Genomic DNA, 23,198 nt, shown 5'->3' on the forward strand with positions numbered 1-23,198 from the left:
GGAACAAGATAAAAGCATTATTACTTCTATCTGGGATAGAACCAAGCATGCTTCTACAATGAAAGTGATGATGCAACAATTTGTGAATGACTATGCTAGATTATATAGTAAACAGACAAATGATCCAGAAAAGACCAAACAATATTTTATTAAGTTATTTGAATTACTTACAAAATTTATTTATCAAAAGGAAGTTGGTAATCAATGTATAACTGAAGATAAGTCAATGGTAATCCTTATGATTTATATTGATATTGATTGTTCCTGATTGCTTATTTGCACCCTATGATTATCATTAAGTGTTGTATCATTAAGTGTTAAATTTGTACCCTATGACCATCATTTGTGTGGTAAATGTTGTACCTTGATGAAGGTATCTTTTCTTTTATGTACACTGAGAGCATATGCACCAAGACAAATTCCTTGTGTGTCCAATCACACTTGGCCAATAAAAATTCTATTCTAAAAAAGTGAAATTGAATCGCATCACACACGTCAAAACTAGAGAGACATTTCAGGGTTGAAAGAGCCGCAGTGGCACAGTGGTTAAACGCAATACTGCAGCTTCTGCTGACTGCCAGCTGACTGCAGTTTGGCAATTCGAATCTCACCAGGTTCAAGGTTGACTCAGCCTTGCATCCTTCCAATAAAATGACGGCCCAAAAATTGCTGACTGTAAACTGCTTAGAGAGGGCTGTAAAGCACTGTGAAGCGGTATATAAGTCTAAGTGCTATTGCTAATGCTAAAGGAGTAGCTGGTGGCATCACCATTGTCCAGGGATGTCCAGTTGAGGGCTTCTTTCATGTCCCTGGCAGGAGGTAGAGCAAACAATGGGAGCTCACCCCACCCACGGCAGCATTTGGGTCTCGAATGTGGGCTTGCTAACCGCCAACCCAGCAAGCCACCGTGCTCCTACTGAAATTGAATAAAGCTCCAGAACATGATAGAATTCTGTATTATACCATAAGACTTCCCAAGAAATGTTGATTACACCTTTAATTCGAGTAATTATATTTAGGAATATGAAAACTTATAAAAAGAAGTCCTTATCTCTTAGTGTTAGAGAACTCTAAGGCAAGGCCTTATGGCGCAATTGTCACAAACTAGAATTGCCAGGGTACGAAAGCGTAACTGCCAAGTATTACTGCAAATTGGAATGGAACTGCCAACAGTGTATTTACTACATCTCTTCGAGAGAATTCAGAAGATGGTATCATAAAGTTCAAGCAGATTCCCTCTGTTTATTTTCTCAAGAGGTGATTGAAGTACCGTAGATTTAGTTCTCAAACCAAGTGTACACAGTACAGGTTACTTCCAATAAATTACGTTTTCAGCAGCACAGGATCAGCTTTCTCTAACATAAAGATGTCAGGTGTAGATTTTCCAGATGCATACCATTTGCATAATCGTTCTTTTTAAGGGATGCAACTTGCAAATCAATCCTATGCTTCTTCAGCCTAACCTCTGGAGAACCCATGATGCATATTAATCTGTAGGGAAGAGACATGCCTCCACCTCTTTACTACTTGAGATGAAGAATAGACTGTAAAACAGCAACCTGGCTCAAAAAGAAATCTCAAAGATTGCAGTGATTAAGAAGATTGCAATCATATATATATATTTGTATGTAGGTCTTTGGTTATTCGGGTTTTCTCCCGCGTAAAATTTTACGCGGGAGAAAACCCAAATAACCAAAGACCTACATACAAACACCCGCGAAAACCTCAGAAAACACACACACATATATATACATATACATATACATACATACATACATACATACATACATACATACATACATATATATATATATATATATAAAGCTTAGAGTGTGCTTTAAGTTTTTAAGCGTAAAGAACATTTATTAGAAGCCCAATTACACAGAATGATGCTATGCTGTGTGCTTCATGGACAAGAATGATACTTTCTGCTGAATCGTATTTTCTGCTGGGAAGAGAATTGTTTCAGCTACAGCCTTTGAATACAGTACATGTATTACTATAAGCATTACCTTATTACAGCATTACAGCATTACAGCTGATGACACTCAGCTGTACTTTTCCACCCCGGGCCACCCCAACGAATCTGTTGAACTGCTGTCTAATTGCCTGGAGGCCGTACGGGTCTGGATGGGGAGAAACAGACTCAGACTCAATCCATCCAAGACGGAGTGGCTGTGGATGCCGGCACCCCGGTACAGTCAGCTGCAACCGCAGCTGTCTGTTGGGGGCAAGTCACTGGCCCCAACAGAGAGGGTACGCAACTTGGGCGTTCTCCTGGATGGACGGCTGTCGTTTGAAGATCATTTGACGGCCGTCTCCAGGAGAGCCTTTTACCAGGTTCGCCTGGTCCGCCAGTTACGTCCCTTTCTGGACCGGGATGCCTTATGCACGGTCACTCATGCTCTCGTCACTTCCCGTCTGGATTATTGCAATGCTCTCTACATGGGGCTACCCCTGAAGTACACTCGGAGACTCCAGAAGAAAACACACACAAACCGCTATCTGCATGCACTCTCACACCACCACCCAGCACAGATCAACTCCGTAGCCAAGACACTCATCTCTAGAACAAAATGCTTAGCTGACGAACAACACCTAAAACCGAACTACACACTCTCACAAACGTACTAACATCCAATGGATTCCAGAGAAATAAGATTACCAAACTAATCCAAAAGAACCCCCACTAAAACCCAAGACAGAGAACAAGAAAACGCACAGCCCTCCTCCCATATATAAAAGGCACCACAGACAGAATCAGCAAGATCCTCCACAAACATAACATCAAGACAGCATTCTGCACAAACCAAAAATATCCACCATCCTAAGAAACCCCAAAGACAAAATTGAGTTAGAAAATCAAGGAGTATATGAAATCCCATGCACCGCCTGCCCCACCACATACATTGGACAAACCAACAGAAGAATAAGTGCACGCATTGAAGAACACAAGAACTCATTCAAAAGAGGAACCAACTTCTTCCCTGGTCCAACACTTTAAAGTCACAGGACACGATATTGACTTTAAAAAGACCAGAACTATCGCCAAAACTGAACACTTTAACAACAGAATAATCAGAGAAGCCATCGAGATAGAAAAACGCCCACACAGCATGAACAAACGAGATGATACCTCCCGCCTACCAGCCATTTGGAAACCTGCCCTTATTGACAAACGAGTCCTTAACACGAGGAATGACACCAGACCCACACTCACGAGGTCCACACAGGATGTCACCACCCCACATCCACTCAGAAAGCAGACCCAAACCCACACTGATCAGGATGCACGACCAAGGACCAGAAGCCAGACCGCAGCTGCAACATTAGCCATTTCAAACCCCTCCAATCCATACATGCAGCAGACTGACACCCACTATGAAGATGTAGCACGACCACGACCACGAAGCCAAACAGCAGCAGTGCAGCTCACCAGCTCAAATCCCCCTGCAACTCAGACTAATCTGAGCACAACCAAGCCCCCACCCAAACAGGACACACCCCCAGCCAATCAGAGCATAAAAAACCCCATCCAATCAGAGCACAGCCAAGCTCCCACCCAATCAGTTCAAACCCCTACTAGCAGTTAAAAAGGAAGAAATAGCTGCAGTCACACATTGCTCCCAGAAGCACGAAGCTGAAGCCTGAAGATGACGAATGAGACTTCGTCGAAACGTCGCCAAGACACTTCCAATTTTACGCGGGAGAAAACCCGAATAACCAAAGACCTACATATATATATATATAAAGCTTAGAGTGTGCTTTAAGTTTTTAAGCGTAAAGAACATTTATTAGAAGCCCAATTACACAGAATGATGCTATGCTGTGTGCTTCATGGACAAAAATGATACTTTCTGCTGAATCATATTTTCTGCTGGGAAGAGAATTGTTTCAGCTACAGCCTTTGAATACAGTACATGTATTACTATAAGCATTACCTATAACTTGACGCTCACCGATTCATTCGGGGTATTCTCAAACTTCTTAAGTATTTTCACAAGAGATGGAAAGCTCGAATTGTGTTATCAGTAATTTTTTGGTCCTGACTAGAAAACTCTTAAACTGGAACTTTTAAAATACCACCAGGAGTCAGATTTCATGCTAATAAGCTGCTTTCAAAAAAACACATCTATGCATAAGAAACAGTAATATTTCTGTGGGGTACTTTGGATAGATTAGAGGGCAAGACGGCATAATACAAACAGCATGGAAACTCCAGATTTGGAAATCGGGATATATTTCTCATATACTATGCAAATATATTTTCTGGACCATTCAGTATCCACTTCTAACAGTAATTGAGTATTTTTATTCCACTCTGTTAATAAATCATGCAACACAGGAAAACTAATGTGTTTTTTTTAAAAAGAAAACCATGCATGGAAGCATTACTTCCATTACTGGGAGCAGTAGGCTCTATTAACTATAGCAGTGGTAGTCAACCTGGTCCCTACCGCCCACTAGTGGGCGTTCCAGCTTTCATGGTGGGCAGTAGGGGTTTTGTCGGATACTGAAGCACTTTCCTTTTTTTTAATTTAATTGACTTTTTTAAAAAAAAATTCATAGCATTATTTAAAAACATTTTCATTAGGTTTTCATAAAATTCCCTGTGACAATTTAAATTTCTGAAAATATACTATTTATATCGCCCGCGCATAAGTTTAGTTCACGTTACGTAAGTGAAACTAAATGGCGCTATTGTGCGACCGCAAGCAACAGAGCCTCGTCCCAGAATAGCTCGCGCATCTCCCCTCACACCATCCAACTGTACCAGATAAGCAGAGCTGGTAGCTGGCGCCCCCAACCGGTTTTAATTCGGCCACTATTGAATAGGTATTTTAAATTGATATTTTAACTTTGTATACTTATTGTTTTTATCTTCGGCTGTACACCGTCCTGAGTTCTTCGGGAGAAGGGCGGTATAAAAATTTAAATAAATGAATAAATAAAATAAAATAAAATAAAATAATAATGATGATAATATGATTATGATTATTATTAATAATAAATTTATTAATGTTAACTTTTATTCATTAGATATGAAAGTCAACTGAATATGTAAAATGTATCACAAATGTTATTATTATCATTAAACATGAAACTCAGTCAATTGAGGTGTCACAAATATTATCATCATCATCATCATCATCATCATCATCATCATCATCATCATCATCACCATCATCATCATTATTATTAATAATAAATTTATTAATGTTAACTTTTATTCATTAGATATGAAAGTCAACTGAATATGTAAAATGTATCACAAATGTTATTATTATCATTAAACATGAAACTCAGTCAATTGAGGTGTCACAAATATTATCATCATCATCATCATCATCATCATCATCATCATCATCATCATCATCATCATTATTATTAATAATAAATTTATTAATGTTAACTTTTATTCATTAGATATGAAAGTCAACTGAATATGTAAAATGTATCACAAATGTTATTATTATCATTAAACATGAAACTCAGTCAATTGAGGTGTCACAAATATTATCATCATCATTATTATTAATAATAAATTTATTAATGTTAACTTTTATTCATTAGATATGAAAGTCAACTGAATATGTAAAAATGTATCACAAATGTTATTATTATCATTAAACATGAAACTCAGTCAATTGTGGTGTCACAAATATTATCATCATCATCATCATTATTATTAATAATAAATTTATTAATGTTAACTTTTATTCATTAGATTTGAAAGTCAACTGAATATGTAAAAATGTATCACAAATGTTATTATTATCATTAAACATGAAACTCAGTCAATTGAGGTGTCACAAATATTATCATCATCATTATTATTAAGATTTGGTTTGCATTTATATGAGTTTATATGCCTGTATCAATATAGTCAAGTTAGTGAGTATTTGGGAGGGGGGGAAAATAGGACGTGTTGGCAATTCGTAGGGGTCCTATAGAAATCCAGGACTGAAACATGAAGAAATTCCTTCATCTGATTGTTTTATGGGAGCTTCAGATGTCCAGAAAACTTTCCACATAAAACTTTCCCCTTGCCCTTTCCCAGTTCTTTATAATGTACCTTTACAATGCTAAGGAATGAAACATAATACAAGGCGTATTACTGTGGAACCGGTGGGCGGTTACAAAATTTTATACTAACAGAGATACAAAAGTGGGCGGTAGGTATAAAAAGGTTGACTACCCCTGAACTATAGTCTTTGCCCCTTCCCTTTATCTCTTGTTAATTGCATCAGCTCAGCAGGTTTGAAAATGTCTTAATATGTTAGCTTGTAAACCAAAGCCATTGATTTCTCATGATTGCTCCACACCATCTCCATCACAGTACACTTTTAAGGTAAATATATACTCTTCGATATATATATATATATATATATATCTTCTCTTCTCTTCTCTTTTGGAAAACGTACATTGGTGCAAATCAAAGCATCAAATCCTGCAAAACATAATAAAGGGGGGGGGGAACTGCAACAGGTAGGGTTTAATAGCTGCTGGTTCTTCTTCGTTACCTTTATCATGGGGAAGAGAAGGAGATAAAACCGGTATGAACTTTTATCTTTCTATCTCAAGATGGTGCAATGGGGATTGTTCAAACACTTCTGGGACAAACTGCAGCCCATCTCTTCGATAAGCAACTGGTTTTTCTTTTCTCTCTTCGATGAAACTGACCTCCATAACGACTTTATTTATGCATGTACCGAGTTATGCAAACCCGCCCCACCCTTTGTTAGAAAAGATCAAAGCACAAGCGAAAGTGCAGCGTCTAGATATTTCTGTCCGAATAACTGAGTTGTAGGAGCATTGCCAAGCAACAAACCACGGGCGGGGAAAAGGAAGGAGCGGGGGGTGGGGGGAAGGAAAAACAAAGTTTAGTGGCCGGGCCTGTCGCAAGTGTCAGCCGGCACGGTCTGTGCAAAGCCGGCCGAAGTCCCCGCTGCAGCCAACGGCGCTCTTTGCAGCGAGAGAGAGGATCTGCGGTGCGCGGCTGCTTGAAGGCGCGAGAAAGGGGAAAAGGATTGCTCACCACGCTCGCCATGCACCCCTCTGCCCGCCCCGTCTACTACGGCGTTGTTTTCGTCTGGTGTATGTATTTTTTCTACGCCAGCGCCTACTTCGTGGCCAACCTGCAGAAGCCCAGCATAGCCATAGGCAGCTTCAACCCATTTTGGGGCAGTCAATGGAAATACCTGAGTTTTCTCAATGTGGTAAGTGTGCTAACGCCTCTCTCTCTCCCTGCTGACAGACGGACGGACGGCCTGGCAGCTTCTTCAGCCTAGCCAAAGAAGACTAGGGCTGTACTTCCGGCAGCGAAGAAGTCCAGCGTGGCGGGAATCTGCGGGATTCCAGGCCAGGTGTTGGGCGGGTAAAAAATGGGAGAAAAAGCCTGTGTAAGCTATAAGGCAGGCAGCGCGAGAGAGGGGAGCTGCTTTTGTCTCTCTCCCCCGCCCCCCCGCAGCTAAAATTCTAATATAAAGGAATCATGGAATGCACAAGACGGATAGGGAGATCTCAGAGATCAACTCTCTTCCACCAGCTCACGCTTTTCAACCCCAAACGGCTTAAAAACAAACACAACCGTTTGTGTGAGAATTGATTGAAAGATCCATGCCCTGCCAGCAAATAAAATAATAATGATGATAATATGATTATGATTATTATTATTAATAATAAATTTATTAATGTTAACTTTTATTCATTAGATATGAAAGTCAACTGAATATGTAAAAATGTATCACAAATGTTATTATTATCATTAAACATGAAACTCAGTCAATTGAGGTGTCACAAATATTATCATCATCATCATCATTATTATTAAGATTTGGTTTGCATTTATATGAGTTTATATGCCTGTATCAATATAGTCAAGTTAGTGAGTATTTGGGAGGGGGGGAAAATAGGACGTGTTGGCAATTCGTAGGGGTCCTATAGAAATCCAGGACTGAAACATGAAGAAATTCCTTCATCTGATTGTTTTATGGGAGCTTCAGATGTCCAGAAAACTTTCCACATAAAACTTTCCCCTTGCCCTTTCCCAGTTCTTTATAATGTACCTTTACAATGCTAAGGAATGAAACATAATACACAAAATTAAATCCAGATGTTTAAAAAATAAACAGTTATCAAGTTCAGATTCACCACACCTTAACATGCATTCAGTGAAAAGAAAAGTATTGTGTAACTAGTTCTACAAACTGGAGGAAAACTCTGGATTAAGGTTCATCAAATGATGGTCCACTTTTTATTTATGGTATTTATAACACATCCTGTTTCAGGGGCATCTAAAATAACAATCTATGAAACAATTCAATACTCATATTTTTAAAAAGTAAGTCAGTGCACTAAGCTATAGGAATGTAGCCAGGTTTTAACCATGAATCACAATGAAATCTATCAGCACCAGCAAAATTAAATGGGAAATTTCAATAATGCAGGGTGTGTAGCAAACCTCTTTTGAAATCAGTTGAAGTTTCAGATGGGTAAATAGGTAAACCGCCTTGGAGTCGCTGCAACAATGAGTGAGATAGATGGTATATAAATTAAACAAACAAACAGCTTCACTTACACAACACAGTCTTCATTGTGATTTCTCAAGAATGAACCTCTTATTATATACTTAAAATAAAGCAATGGTGGTAAAGATGATGGAACTTGCCAAGTTGTCTTCTTTGATTTGAGAAAAGACAATATTTCTGTTTATTGCTGATTGAAAACCCTTATGGAGATTTTACATAAAATTTTGATCTGTGGTTTAGATGATTAGATAGGATAGATTATAGAAAGAAGAAAGACATGTTGTAACTTTATAAAGAAAAAGATAAGTTTATAATTATACTTATAACTGCTGTAAAGAAGATTGGAAGCCACTTCTTTGTAATATGTTCTTTTCTATTTTTCTTTTCCCCCTTTTTTGTACTTTTAACTTGCTCTTTAATTTTTTTCCTTCTTTTTTCTTTGCTTTTATTAGTCTGCATTAGTTTTTAACCTTTAAAAAAACTTTTAATAACATATTTTTTTAAAAAAGAATGATCCTGTTGCAGCATATTGCATGTTGAAGAGTTCATACATCATCAATCAGCAATATTTGCTTTTAACAAGGAAAAAATATGATGGACCATAGTTTACATTTGTTAGCGATCATTTCTCTTGTTTATGTTTCTGTATATATAAAGTCATAATATCAGATTTATTCAGGTGGTTGCAGCAAAGAAACACAGTGCATTGCTCCAAGCATGTAGTACTTTCAAATTGTTCATTGATACATACATATGCCCATCTGTATACCTACTCTAAGATTCTGTGAGGATTAAGGGGACCCTAAGCACAATAACCTGTTTGGCCTACAAGTTTGTGGCCTGGTACCTAGGTATTTGACCTGAATGCTCACCTATTAGAAGCCTTATATTGATGAGATAATTTAAAGCAGTTACCACATTTGCTGCCTCTTAATCCTATCTGTCTAGAGACTTTAGACAACGTGGCAAGGATCTGACCAGTTTGCCTTCTGGTATGTTGATACCCTATGGCCAACTCTATCCACCTTTTCTGTTTTCTGTTGTGAGGGTTGCCCTGATATGTATACAAGACTCCAAATATATCCCCGATGTTGCTGTTGGTCTGCAACACTTATTTGTTGTCCTAGGTTCCCTGTTAATGTTGTCCTGGGTTCCCGCAGGAACGGGTCTCAGCCCTCGCTGAGACAATTTAGTGGGTCCTCGCAAGGACGAAAGAAGCCAAATAAAAGACACCACACCAGGAGTTCTTCAAAATGAGAGAGTACGAAGAAAGGGTTGTAAAAAGAGATGTTGTAAAAAGATTCCCCTTAGATCGCAACAGTCTCTTTTATTATGCAGTTTTAGCAGGGAGGGGTAACTACAGCAATGAGGGAATTTAGCATATAGAAACTTAACATCACCAATCAGCAAGCGTTTAGAGTATACGTATTAGCAAAATACCACGTGTTTTTCAGGAAATCATGCGTTTTACCTGAATAGAAACTCAACTTAAGGAATGCAAAACTAGAAGCTTATCTCAGGGAAGGCTAGGGGCCCAAATCAGGGAGAGCAATACTATGCATCTAACTCAGAGAAGGTTAGGCGGAATAGAAACTTAATTCAGGGAATCATGTCTGTCATGTAGCACTGAAAAAAGTCAAATCAAGTTCTCCCGGCTGTGAGGCCTAAGAAAACCTGAACCAATGATATATCCATATGTCCTCTGTTTTTATTTTTTAAGATGGGTAATTGATATATCCATATGTCCTCTGTTTTTATTTTTTAAGATGGGTAATATTCTTCTAAAGCTATGACATCCCCAGTGGATCCCCCCTCCGGGAGACCCCGCAGGGAGTCAGTACACTTTTCCAAAGGAATGGTTCCCGATTCAGAGTCTTCATCAGCCTCAGAGGCTAATTCTAAAAGAGGTTGTTTATATTCATTTTCAACAGTGTTTCTTAGCAATAGGACATAGTCGTTGTTTCAAAAATGCTAGAACTCTCCCCATGACACATGGGCCAATTGTACATGCAAGGAGCAATAAAATCAGAGGACCAGCTAGGGCAGAGAGGAGGGTGGTCAACCAGGGAGAGAGATTAAACATTCCCTGATACCACGTATGGGAGAGAGAACGCTCTTGTTCTCTATCTTTCAATCGGGTATTTAATTCTGCCATAGAGTCAAGCACAACACCAGAACTTTCAGTGTAAAAACAACATTCTTCTTTCAAAGCTACACACAGACCGCCCTGTTTTAAGAATAGCAAGTCCAAACCCCTTCTATTTTGTAACACAACCTCGGAGAGAGAGGTCAGGGAATTTTGGAGGGCAACCATAGATTGCTCAATGCGTTTGAGATCATCTATTTCAATACTGAGCCTGCGGATGTTTTTGTCAGCCACAACCATTCCTGCGATTCCAGTTGCAGCACCAGTGGCTCCTAGGCCCAGGAGAAGGGCCAAAGTCATAGTAGTAACCACCTCCCGTTTGGTTCGTGGAAGGTATTGGGGTGTTTCTATGCGAGAAAAGAACTCATTATTGGAAAAAACAGACATTTTAGGGAGAAGATAAACCTGAATGCAAAAAGCGTGTTTGGTGTGTAAAATGTCTCCACTGACACATGCAGTAGCACCCGTAGAGCAGGCCCAAATAGAGCCATTGGAAGGAATAGAGTAGTGTGTATAGGAAAAGTACGGGCTGCCACAAGGGCATCATGCGCAGAGGAGACCAGGGACACCAATGGATTGTTGCTTTTAATCAAGGGCTGTAAAAAGGGCGAATTGACTTGTTTGTTTGGGCCCACAGGTGGGGATGTTTCTAAGGACATGGTAAGACGAATTATGAATATATTTCCTGGATGTCTGTAATCGGAATTATCTCTCGACCTTCCCCCCCATCTTTTCCCTTTAAGCCATTCAGTAATCGGAAGACTCCTTCCATGAGATGTAAAAGTAACAGTCATAGGATTGAGGCGAATGCCGCAGCAGGCCCAATTGGAGCAGGAATTCCAAGGCAAATTGTTATCAGGGCCTAGTATAGCTTTGATATAGTCAGTAGTATAGGGAGCAGTCCACCAAATCTTTCCGGTTGACACACATTGCCAGGACTTACAGTACCAGTCAGAGATGGTCCCACATTCATCTAGGTGGGAGAGATCAGTAAGATGTCCTGGGCAGATATACAGGCCTGGACCAATTGACCAGACGTCCCGAGGGGAAGGATTACATTTTGTTTTACGTTTAAATCCATGGGCGCCGACCAGCATTTCAGCAAAGTCAAAGTAGAGTGCAGGAAACCAAGGCCACAGAGTTCGATTAGAGATGGAATGAAGGACGCCTCCTTGGAAGTCCAAAATAGTCCAAGTATAATTTGCGGGACGATGCAGGTTCTGCTGTGCTCCGGATAAGGAGCGCCGCGAACGGAGAGCTGCAGAGGTAGAAACGTGGGAAGAGGGCAAAAAGCGAGATACGCCAGGGGAAAAATGGGCAGCAGAGAGAAGGGAAATTTTCATGTCAAAAGATCTTTCTTGCTTTGGGAAAAACAGGGAGCATGCATAAGTGCTGTAGTCTTCAGATGAGATGTTAAAAATTAACAGAGAAGTGGAACAGGGAGAAGATATAATGTAAGTATTGTTAGAGGGATGGACTGGATATCCATTCTTTAGCCATGTCCACTGAGCTGGATGCAGCAAGGGATGGCGTTGTCTGCAAACAAGTTCCGCACGACCCCCAAGAGGGGTTAGTATTCTACAATGAGGAACTCTTATATAAGCACTTAAACGTTCAAGGAATGTACATTTAGGAAGAGAGGAAGAGGCATTAGGGACAGAAGAGGCAAGAGAGATCAGTGATAGGATCAGAAGGATCTTCATCTTTCTTTTTTGGTTGATTGAGATGACAGGGGCGAACACAGCGAGCTGGAACCCACAGGACTCGATCAGGCAATTGAACTGCAGCGTAGCCTTTTCCCCAGGTAATCAATTGAGCTGGACCTTTCCAAGCTGGATCCGGAAGATGCCTATAATATACCAGAGGACGAGAAGAGGGGAGGGAGGAGGAAAACTGTGTCGAGGCGGCAGTGGAGGCAGGAGATCCAGTTAGATTAAGAAAATTCAATGAATACAAGCAAACATTTAATACATTTTGCAACGCCGGGAGTGTCGGGGGGCTGATGCCTTTTGACCCCAAGTGTCTGTCCAAAGCCTGTTTAAGAGTCAAATTCGCTCTCTCTATAATGGCCTGGCCCTGGCTATTGAAAGGAATGCCGAATTTATGGATTATTGACCAGCGATGGCAAAATTGTGCAAAGGCAGAGCTCGTATAGGCTGGTCCATTGTCAGTTTTTAGAGTTTTTGGACATCCCAACGTTACGAAAGTCCGAATACAATGATTAATTACTTGTTTTGCGGTTTCACCCCTTTGCAAGGTTGCCATGATGAAACCTGAATATGTATTTCCAAGGGGTAAAGGATGGATATTGAGTTACATCCATTTGCCATAGTTGACAGGCCACTGTTCCTCTGGGGTTGTCCCCCATCGGAAGAGAGTTACCTTGGCGGCTGCAAGTAGGGCATTGATGTATGATCAGATGCCTCAGCAGCCGTGAAGCCAAATTGTTTCATGAGCGCCTTTTTGTTTTGATGAAAATAGGAGTGACTGTCCCAAGGAGAGACAGGAGAAAGTGTCAAAAGAGAGGAGGCAGAGGCCGCAGCGTCTGCTACATAACAAAATAGGGATGTGTACGTTTGTCAAGAGAAGGGGACAAGTAAGATTGAAAAATAGTTTGTACTATTTGAGTAACAAACTATGTGGAAGACAGAGAAAAAGACAATCAATCAATAAAAACCCAACTCCCACCCTTTTTATTCATGTGTGGAAGTTGGTCACTAACAAATCCATGCTATCAAAAACTTCCAAAAACAAACCACATTATTAGCAAAATCACCATCCGTCTTACTTTACTCATACTTTTTCAGCACTAGTATGAAAACTTCCTCTTAACTTTCTCTTCATATTCTGTAACCTTCTAACTTATCACATCCTATAACTTTCTAACTCATCTCTGAAATAGTTCCTAAAACAGGGCACATATTGTGCTGCTAAAAGAGAAAAAGAAACAATACAAACAGCAAATAAGGGTCACACTGAGTCTGATTCAAAAAAGAAAAACATGGCGGAAGCTTTAGGGTGAGTCTGTTTATGTGGAAAACCTGAGTGCATTTTCCAAAAAACAGATCTACGCTTAAAAAAAATGCATCCATACATAAGAAGATAGCCATGTGTCTGAAATGCTGTAGGGTTTCCTGCCTGGGCAGGGGGTTGGACTAGAAGACCTCCAAGGGTCCCTTCCAACTCTAATGATGTATGTGAACAGCTGCAAAAATACAAAACTAAAGGAAACAGTTTTTAGTCAACTCAGTGCTTTGAAAACATTTATAAAGGTATAGGTTTAATCAGGCAGTTTAAACCTCAAAAAGTTAAAAAATGAAAATTAAAAGCAAAATCAAAATTGTATGCATGATTAAAAATTAAAATCAAAAGTGTTTTCAGGGTTGAAGATTAAAATCAAAATTGTTTTCATGGTTAAAAAGAAAATACATCTGCATAGTTTTTACATAGCTCTTTGCAAAAGCAATGCTTCCAGAGAGCCTAATTGTCCCTCCCTTCTCAGACAAGAAAGAAGAGAGAGAAGAAAAAAAAATGGAGTGGGGGTGAATGGTTCTCCCCCGTAGCCCGCCCTTTTCCCTGGCACTACAAGGAACAAAAGGGAGGGGTAGTTAAGATAAGCCAGAGGGCAGAGAAAAAAAGTTAAAAGTAACTCACTGGAAAGACACTCTCATGCATATGAAGAGAAAAAAAAATCCAAAAGTAACTCACTTGCTTGCAAAAGGAAAGAAAAATGTTTTATTTCTTTTCCAAAAGTACCTGGCTGCTTGCATACGGAATTTATGCAGACAGATACACACACACACACACACACACATGCAGAGACAATTTCTCACACATGCACACATTTCTTGCAAATCCAAAAAACAACACAGAAATTTCACACCTTCTCAATGAGTTTTGCACATACACACATTCCATGCAAATCAAGCATCACAATTATCTCTACAATTCTTATGCAGGTCTGAAAATGATCACATACATACATACACAAGCACACACATCATCAAACAACATTTACAGACCTGGGGAACTTGTCTGAGAAAACTCAGCAGTTTAAATCATGACTGTGATTGTGGATCCTTTTAAGTCATTTTTGATCTAAGTGACGTCTGCAAGTAAAATGAGGCATTCAAGGATCATGTGCCAGATGTACAAAATTTTTATAGGGGCTCTTGGACTTTCATGGAAATAAGTTCCCAATGTTTCCCATGTAGTCGCTGTGAGCAAATTCTTTTCCAGATTGTTTCCAGATATAGAGAAGCAATTAAACCAAATCAGTTGCTGATCACCCATGGGGGAAAGGGAGGGGTGCTCTGGGGGAAGGGAGGCAGGCAGGGGAAAGGAGGCAGTTTTCAAAGCAGGGATGGAAGAAACAGGCATTTGGTACAATACGCTTTCTAGCTCAATATGCTTTGAAGGTTCAGAGTGGGGGGAAAGGGAGGAGGGAAAGGAATGAGCGGACATAGGAACTAAAGGAGAGTGAATGCCGTAGGAAGTAACAGCTTCTTTTAAATTTTTAAGCACCCGTACATTGATGTTGTCATGTATCGGCTGTCCTCCTCCTGCTGGATTGAGGTTTAAAGGGTAAGCCGATATCGGGGGTTCAGTTCTTAGAGAAAGAGAGGAAGAGGGACCAAGGCAGAAAGAGTTCCTGCAGCCGTGTCTGTATCCTCCGAAGGGGGGGGAGACGCTGCAGAAGGAGAAAGAGCTGTGTCTGCAGGGGGAGCAGAGGCAGCTACAGAGACAGAAGGAGACTAGAAAAGAGGTAAGAGATTTCTTAGAAAGAGGATAGACAGTGGTGCCATTAACTTTTTGCAAACAATTAGCCTTCTTCACCAGAGAGTAAAGCTCATTCCTATGCCATGATGAGACTTTCGAGTTCGAGGAGCTCATTACTTACGTGTGCACGTGTCGCATCCCGGACGGGTAAGCAATGAGGGTGAAGGTGACGCACCGCTAGACAACGATCGCGCCTCTGGACAACACAACAGGACTGGACGAGCCCCCAGATGTTGCTGTTGGTCTGCAACACTTATTTGTTGTCCTAGGTTCCCTGTTAATGTTGTCCTGGGTTCCCGCAGGAACGGGTCTCAGCCCTCGCTGAGACAATTTAGTGGGTCCTCGCAAGGACGAAAGAAGCCAAATAAAAGACACCACACCAGGAGTTCTTCAAAATGAGAGAGTACGAAGAAAGGGTTGTAAAAAGAGATGTTGTAAAAAGATCCCCCTTAGATCGCAACAGTCTCTTTTATTATGCAGTTTTAGCAGGGAGGGGTAATTACAGCAATGAGGGAATTTAGCATATAGAAACTTAACATCACCAATCAGCAAGCGTTTAGAGTATACGTATTAGCAAAATACCACGTGTTTTTCAGGAAATCATGCGTTTTACCTGAATAGAAACTCAACTTAAGGAATGCAAAACTAGAAGCTTATCTCAGGGAAGGCTAGGGGCCCAAATCAGGGAGAGCAATACTATGCATCTAACTCAGAGAAGGTTAGGCGGAATAGAAACTTAATTCAGGGAATCATGTCTGTCATGTAGCACTGAAAAAAGTCAAATCAAGTTCTCCCGGCTGTGAGGCCTAAGAAAACCTGAACCAATGATATATCCATATGTCCTCTGTTTTTATTTTTTAAGATGGGTAATTGATATATCCATACCCCAAAGATTGCTTTCCCCTGTTATATGTGGGAAAGTAAAATAAATACAGCAATGACTGTTTTTCCTGGCGTAATGTTGTACCCTTTAATGTATTTGTATTAATTTGGTACTTTTAATACAGTATCTGGAATATAATTGTAGAACTGGCCTAGACATTTTACTGCTTGAGGCAAACAAAAAAGATGGTACTCTCCTATCCTCCATTGTGTTTGTGGTAAGATAATTGAACTGTCATTGAATATTACTTCAAAGCTGTAGAAGTAGTAGACCAATTTGTAATGCAGGATAAACCCTATGGCAAGTTCGGTCCAGCAGAAGGGAATGACATGGATGGTCAAGAGGAATCAATGAGAGGTTAGCTCCCCTCCCTTCTATTATTTGGTATCTCAAGCATCATTCCATCAAATATAGGCTTGATCTTGTATAATGTTTTGTGATGCATTTCCATGAGGACAATTCAAAAGGCTTCAACTGAATTGAAAGAGGGGATTTAATTGAATCCCATTGAAGTGGAATGCAAGATTGAAGCAGCAACTCACTTCGATTTGTTCTCTTTGATTATTTGTATATTGAATTGCTCTGCTTTGATGATTCAGTTTGTTTTTTTCAGAATACTGGATTCAATTATTCTGTTGCATCAGATCCAAGCAATCTGATTTTCTGGAGCAAAACAGTATTGCTAATCAAAATAATACTACGCAAGGACTTAAATATGGACAAACTTCACATTGACTTAGATATTATAAAATAACCTTTTTGTATTAAAATTCCTCCCACAGTAGAATCCATATTACTTTTTTTAGATGATTTTCTTCTTGTAATGACTGGATATTTTCACTTAATTGCCTTCTCTTATTTAAATTCATTAAATGAGGCAGTTTATCACCCAAACTAAATCATTAAAACATTTCCAGCAAGAAAAATACATTTAACCTGAAAACTATCCTCTAAAGCATAAGCATGTAATTTGATGAGGTATAGTATGTACAACTTAATTTTGTATGATCAATTGCTCATTAGATGTAATTAATTTAGGTTTTGCAGGTTATTTTCTATGCAATCTCCTTGCTGACCAGTGCATTCATATTAATGAAGAAACGAAGAATTGCCACAACCATGACTTCCTTTAAAGACTTGATCTTTAGTAGCTTGGTTTTTCCATTATCCACAGTAAGTTGCAATAATATTTATCAATACAAGATTAATTATATGTGTTATGAATCAGATAATTATTTGGATAAACAATAATTTGATTTTAAGTTAATTCCTAGTGTTATAGCAGGAGCAAGTTGTAGCTGATACCCAGTTTAGTATATACTTTCCAAACGTTTATAGGGATTACCTTAGGAAGGAGTACACCATTTTGAGGATAACAAAAATGCTATTGTAGGCAGAACCTAATTCTTGAGTAAAGAACCTAGATCCTGTCATACTGAAGAGACTCCTTTTAAAATGGAAGCCTTGTTGGTGTGGTTGATTTGATAATTTCAAGCAGAAAATATATATGTTATAGTGATTTCTTTGTCTGATATATAGTTATAGGTACTACAAGCTGTAGAAAAGTTGCTGATAGCACTGGGGAGAGGCAATAGTTATGACATAGGAAAAACGTCTGAGAAGTCAAGTTTAGGCTGCTAGGTAGTAAGACTGAAAGAGTACCAAAATACCATCCTCAAAAATGCTCTGTTTGCATGACTAGAGTAGTTCATTGCATGTATGAGACAACACTGTCAGACAGAGTTTAGATTTAGACAGAAGACAAAAAGGCTATGAAAAAGGATCATTCCAACAACATTTGGGAAAAAAGTCATAACTGGTAGACTTTTCTCTACCAATGCAAGATGTCTCCGGGTTAAATTTGGTAGTGACTTAATGTGCAATTAAGAATTCCTGGATGTGAATAAAAACAAAAATATTAGTGGGTATAAAGCAGTGGAATAGATAGAACTGGTGGATGTGATCATTCCTGGATAAACAAGACAATCCCTCAAAAGAATCTTTATTGATGGCCACAAATGTAAATTAGATCTAGAGATATGCTTACCTAGTCAGAAAGCTTACAGTGACCTTGATTTAGTGAAGAAAATAAAGAAGCATTATAATGAGAAGTAGAACTAATAGTAGAAACTCAGCTGAGATTGGGGAGGGAGAACTGTGAAATATGTTGGCAAAATATATATGTGGATGGGACGTATTATTAGGGCAACCACTTTCTTTTTTACTTGTACTCTGAGGCCTTATATTACATCTTTCATCTGCTTTCCAACTCAAAGCAGCAAAAAAGTGTCTTATTTTTACCAGACGTGGTCCTCCAAGAATCACAAAAAAAGGATATATGAAGACCTCATGTTACCTGCACTCACTGGTTGCCTAGTCCTGCTTTATATCTTGTTTCTTTACAAATTAAATAACTATTGATTTCATTTAGATCTAGATTGCTTTTGTAAGATTTTAAAAAAATTAAGGTAAACATTGTTATTACAAGTCCTTGTTCAGCAATTACCCATTCAGCAACCATATGAAGTTCTGATGGTGCTGAACAAGGAAATTTATGACTGATCCTTGTAGTTGCAGCCTTTATGGCATTCCTGTGCTCACATGATCACAATTCAAGCACTTGGCAAGTGACTCACAGTTACAACGTCACAATGTTCTGTGGTCACATGATGACCATTTGCAACCTTCACTACTGGCTTCCAATGAGCAAAGTCAATGAGGAAAGTGTAGGAGGTTGTAAATGGCAACCATATGATGTCACAGCACGCAGCTGGATTCACCTAACAATAGCAACTGGAACTGTCAGAACTGCAGTCATAAGTTGGTGTGGTCATGTGATGTTTGGCTTTATGACAGTGTGGCTTAGCAACTGAGTTCCTGGTCCAAATTACTATAGTTAACCGAGGACTACCTTTTAGAACAGGGGTCTCTAACCTTGGCAACTTTAAGACTTGTGGACTTCAATTCCCAGCTTCACTGGCTGAGGAACTCTGGGAATTGAAGTCCAAAAGTCTTAAAGTTGCCAAGATTGGAGAGCTCTATTTTAGAAGGTCTCCAAGCTTGTAAACCCATCACCTTCCCATTTCAAAAACAGTTGATCTAAAAAGTTGCCATTTTAAAAACCCGCCTCCATATCCTTTGTAAGTGTAAATGTAGACCGTTTTTGCTATTTATTATTGTTTGATACCACTGATACCTACCGCTGCTTTAAAAAGGAGCAAGGGAGGGCCGTAGAATGATGGATGGATGGATGGACAGACAGACACTGTAAGATAGGTATATACTGTAGATAAACATTCATCGTAAATTCGGTCAATGTACTTCTTTGCTTTGTTCTAGTTTGTGTTTACTACATTTTGGAGTCTATACCTCTATGATCGGAACCTTATTTACCCAAAATATATGGATTCAGTTATTCCTGAGTGGGTTAATCATGGAATGGTGAGTAAAAAGAAACTAAGCTGAACGTAACAAAAACAGTCAGAATAAGCTATGCCTATTATTCCAGCTAATTATTCAGATTTAGGTTCATTTGTTTCAATAGTCAATCACACACTTAATCTGTTATAAAAAGTTAACGAGAAGAGCCTCAAATTGGCAGAATCATGGCCAGACATCACAATTTTTCATTTGTAGAGTTCATCTTCTCTCTTTAACTTTTCATACTATTATATGCAAAAAGTGGGAGTGCGAATTGCCAAAAAAGCCTTGAAACTCTGGAGGAAATGTTAGTGGATTCATCCTTGCCAAATTTAAATCAATGGAAAGATGCGAATTCATTACATGAGGGCCAGAAATAGCTTTTCTAGGTTTATTGCAGTTCTTGCAGAAAAGGCTTGGCTGTGAACCATATTTATATAAATACAGGAAGACTGGGAATACAAATAATTATTTATAAATATTTGGGAAGGACTGAAACAGCCTAAAATACATTGTATAAGTGTTGCCAACTAAGGTTTGTAGCAGCATCAAATGAGAATGCTAAATGATTAAATATACTAGTCATGTATGAAAACTGATGCTAACAGTTATATATAGTATTGTGCCTCGTCCTCCCTCCTCTCCTCAGCCGGGCCCCTCCCTCCTCCTACCGGGCCTGCTATCAGATTCAGAGTCTGATAATGAAGAGGAACGGCCTGGCATGCCTCCAGCCCCCAGCCCTGGCACCATGCCTGGACAGAATGTCAGGAATGAACAAACAAATCTCACTCCTACAGCGCGTGAGCACGAAGCCAGCCACATGCTAGAATTGCCGGCAGCAGATCCAGAGGAAGGGAATTCACAGTGGACGGATCCTCGCTTCCGGAGATCTGAGAGGCGATGTCAGCAGAAGGAAGGGAGGGGCAGGCCTGGATAAGTGCTGAGTCATGGAGCCACACCCCATGGCCTATATAAAGGACCAGCTTGAGTCAAGCAACTTTGGGTCAAGCAAAGTCTCATCTGGTTTGCTGAAGTCACACCTTGGATTCCTGCCTCCCCTGAGAAATCTGAAAGGAATTTGGCAAAGCTGCAGACGCTTCGTGGCCACGCTTGATACAGACTTCCCAGACCCGGTCGTCGGAGGGGGAGTGGGACACGACATATATCTTCTAAATTCAATGTTTAAATTGGTATGCTATTAACCAGGAACAATATGTAGACACATTTTTGCTAGTCAAGGGCAACAATGCTTCCAGTGAAACATAGGTATGTGCGATCTTTGGAGGGTCAGTGTTAGGAAAGATTGATACACTCTTAAGTCATAACAGCCAATCCAACAAAGATATCTTGAATTTTAAAATCTTCTCTGTCATGGCTACTGGCTATTGATTCTCAACTCAGGATGATAGTATCAAATGACAACAATAGTTACCACGACCCCCTCTCTCCAATTTGTATAACATGCCAATGTATACAAATGTATACCATGTATACAAAATGTGTAACACTTTCCATCATTAATTTCCATCATTCACACAGCTGGAAAGATGATCAGTAAGAATGAAAACGAAAAACCTACATTTTGACCTCTGAATTGGACTGGTCTGGGGCCGTTGTAGCTTTAGCAGTTTTCATAGGCAATATGCTTTGGCAACTGAAATATTAAACCGGCACTAATATTAAAATGAGATTTAAATCACTTATTCCAGAAGCTTACTTGGTTATTGGGGATAATAATCATTTTCTCAAAGGCTTGAGGGGTTATGATCACAAAGAGAAATTATTCACAAATCTCAGGATATAAATATAAGAAATAATAAAATAATCTTTAAGCTGGTTTAGTTAGGCACAGACTGGAGTAACATTAAAGTGATCAGTGGGATGTGCTGAAGAGTGGAAATAATATCACTGGAAACTTGCAGATTCTATGGCCCAAGTCTTGTGTCTTTTGATACTGGAAATAGCTTGCTATCATACCAGTATTTCCAGTACTTTTTTAATTACAAAAGAAGAACAGAGAAAATAGAGCACCCCAGTTGTCCAATTGGCACTAAACAGTGAGTGAGATGGAATGATTCCTTTTTAATGAAAGAAGGGATGGACTGGATCATCCCTCTTTGGAGGAAGTTGAGGAATTTAATGAATTGACAGCTTGCTTTGGAGAGATTGGGTCCCTATTTATGCTGTATTAGAAAGGAAATGTCCACTGACATCACTGGAAAATGAGGTCAGATGCAATCCAAATAATTTAGAATTCATGATAAGTCATAGGATGTTCTGTCCTCCCTCGCCTCCATCCGAATGATGGCTTAATTAGCCGTCACTATCAGCTCTGGCAGCAGAATAGCCAGCATCTGCCAAGAGCCTCCATTATCTTCTACGACGCTGGTGAGTCACCTAGAAACAAACTTCAGCTCTTAATCAGTGGATTTGCCTGTTACAAAGAGACACAGCAGCTCCGGCTGCCTTTTATATCCTGTGGGGTGTGGCTCCATGACTCAGCACTTCCTAAGCCTGCCCCACCCTTGCTTCTGTTGTTCCCTCCTCTTCTGCCTACGAAACCAAGCCTGATTGCCGTCAGCTGGGTCTGCGAGCGTGGCCTGGGTGGGGGGAAGAGTCAGGGGATGGAGGTCTCGTTATCTCTTCCACCTGGCCTGTTTCTGGCTCCTGGAGCTGAGCCAGGCAAGCTGGTGCTCCCGAGGTAAGTCCTGACGGCCCTTCCCCCTCACTGTCCAAGTCACTTTCTGGCAGCAGGCCCGGCTCGGGGGGCGCAGACACAATGTAGGAGGTATTTTTCTTTAGAAATAGAATGACATCTCTCAAAAAGCAAATTATTCAATATTAATTGTTAAATTTATGAGAGGAACTAGATGTTGATTTCTTTGGCTATCCCCTTTTTATTTTATACTTGAAATTATCTAAACAGTTTAAATTCATTTACAAACGAATGCACAATAGTACTAAAAGCCCATTCTAAAGCAGAAGAAAAGCATTCGAAAGGGCAAAGCACTACTATATTGCTCAAGATGTGAGGTTCCCACAATCCCCCAGGTGTGGAGGGTACCAGATTGAGCAAGGCTACAACTACATTCATGTTGGAAGCATCTTTTCAAGGCGCTTTCAGGATGAAAGGATTAACCAATGACATCACCATTGCCTAGGGGATGTCCAAGGAGCAGGGGTGAAATGCTTTCAGTTCGGACCGGATCTGCCGATCCGGTAGCAATGGCAGCGGGTGGTTCGGAGAACCGGTAGCAAAAATCCCTCCCCTACCCGCCCATGCCCAGCTGAGCCACGCGATCGTCAAAGCCTTTTTTTTTACTTTTTAAAGCATTTTTTACAACCTCTTTGGCTGGAGAGGATGTAAAAAAAAATGCTTTTAAAAGTAAAAAAAAAAAGATTGCGCACCACAGTTGATCACCCCCCATGCGCTGTTCTA

At 39.8% G+C, this 23,198-nt stretch overlaps 2 protein-coding genes across 7 annotated transcripts in view; one reads left to right on the plus strand and one right to left on the minus strand.

The window, feature by feature from the left end:
- LOC131194539 (uncharacterized) overlaps positions 1–12,548 on the minus strand; it is a 78,482-nt gene extending 65,934 nt beyond the window's left edge. For all 6 annotated transcript variants that reach the window (XM_058175640.1, XM_058175641.1, XM_058175638.1 and 3 more), the window contains exon 1: positions 7,203–12,548. In XM_058175640.1, coding sequence (XP_058031623.1) covers positions 11,025–12,380 — 1,356 coding nt within the window. In that variant the 5' untranslated portion in view covers positions 12,381–12,548 and the 3' untranslated portion in view covers positions 7,203–11,024. The remainder of the gene's footprint in view (positions 1–7,202) is intronic.
- Positions 6,639–23,198, plus strand: part of ADTRP (androgen dependent TFPI regulating protein) — a 28,058-nt gene continuing 11,498 nt past the window's right edge. The window contains exons 1-3 of the mRNA XM_058175644.1: positions 6,639–7,220; positions 17,378–17,512; positions 19,679–19,780. Of these exons, the coding sequence (XP_058031627.1) occupies positions 7,050–7,220; positions 17,378–17,512; positions 19,679–19,780 (408 nt within the window). The 5' untranslated portion in view covers positions 6,639–7,049. The remainder of the gene's footprint in view (positions 7,221–17,377; positions 17,513–19,678; positions 19,781–23,198) is intronic.

This window comes from Ahaetulla prasina, chromosome 3, assembly GCF_028640845.1.
Source record: "Ahaetulla prasina isolate Xishuangbanna chromosome 3, ASM2864084v1, whole genome shotgun sequence".
Classification (NCBI taxonomy): Eukaryota; Metazoa; Chordata; class Lepidosauria; order Squamata; family Colubridae; genus Ahaetulla; species Ahaetulla prasina.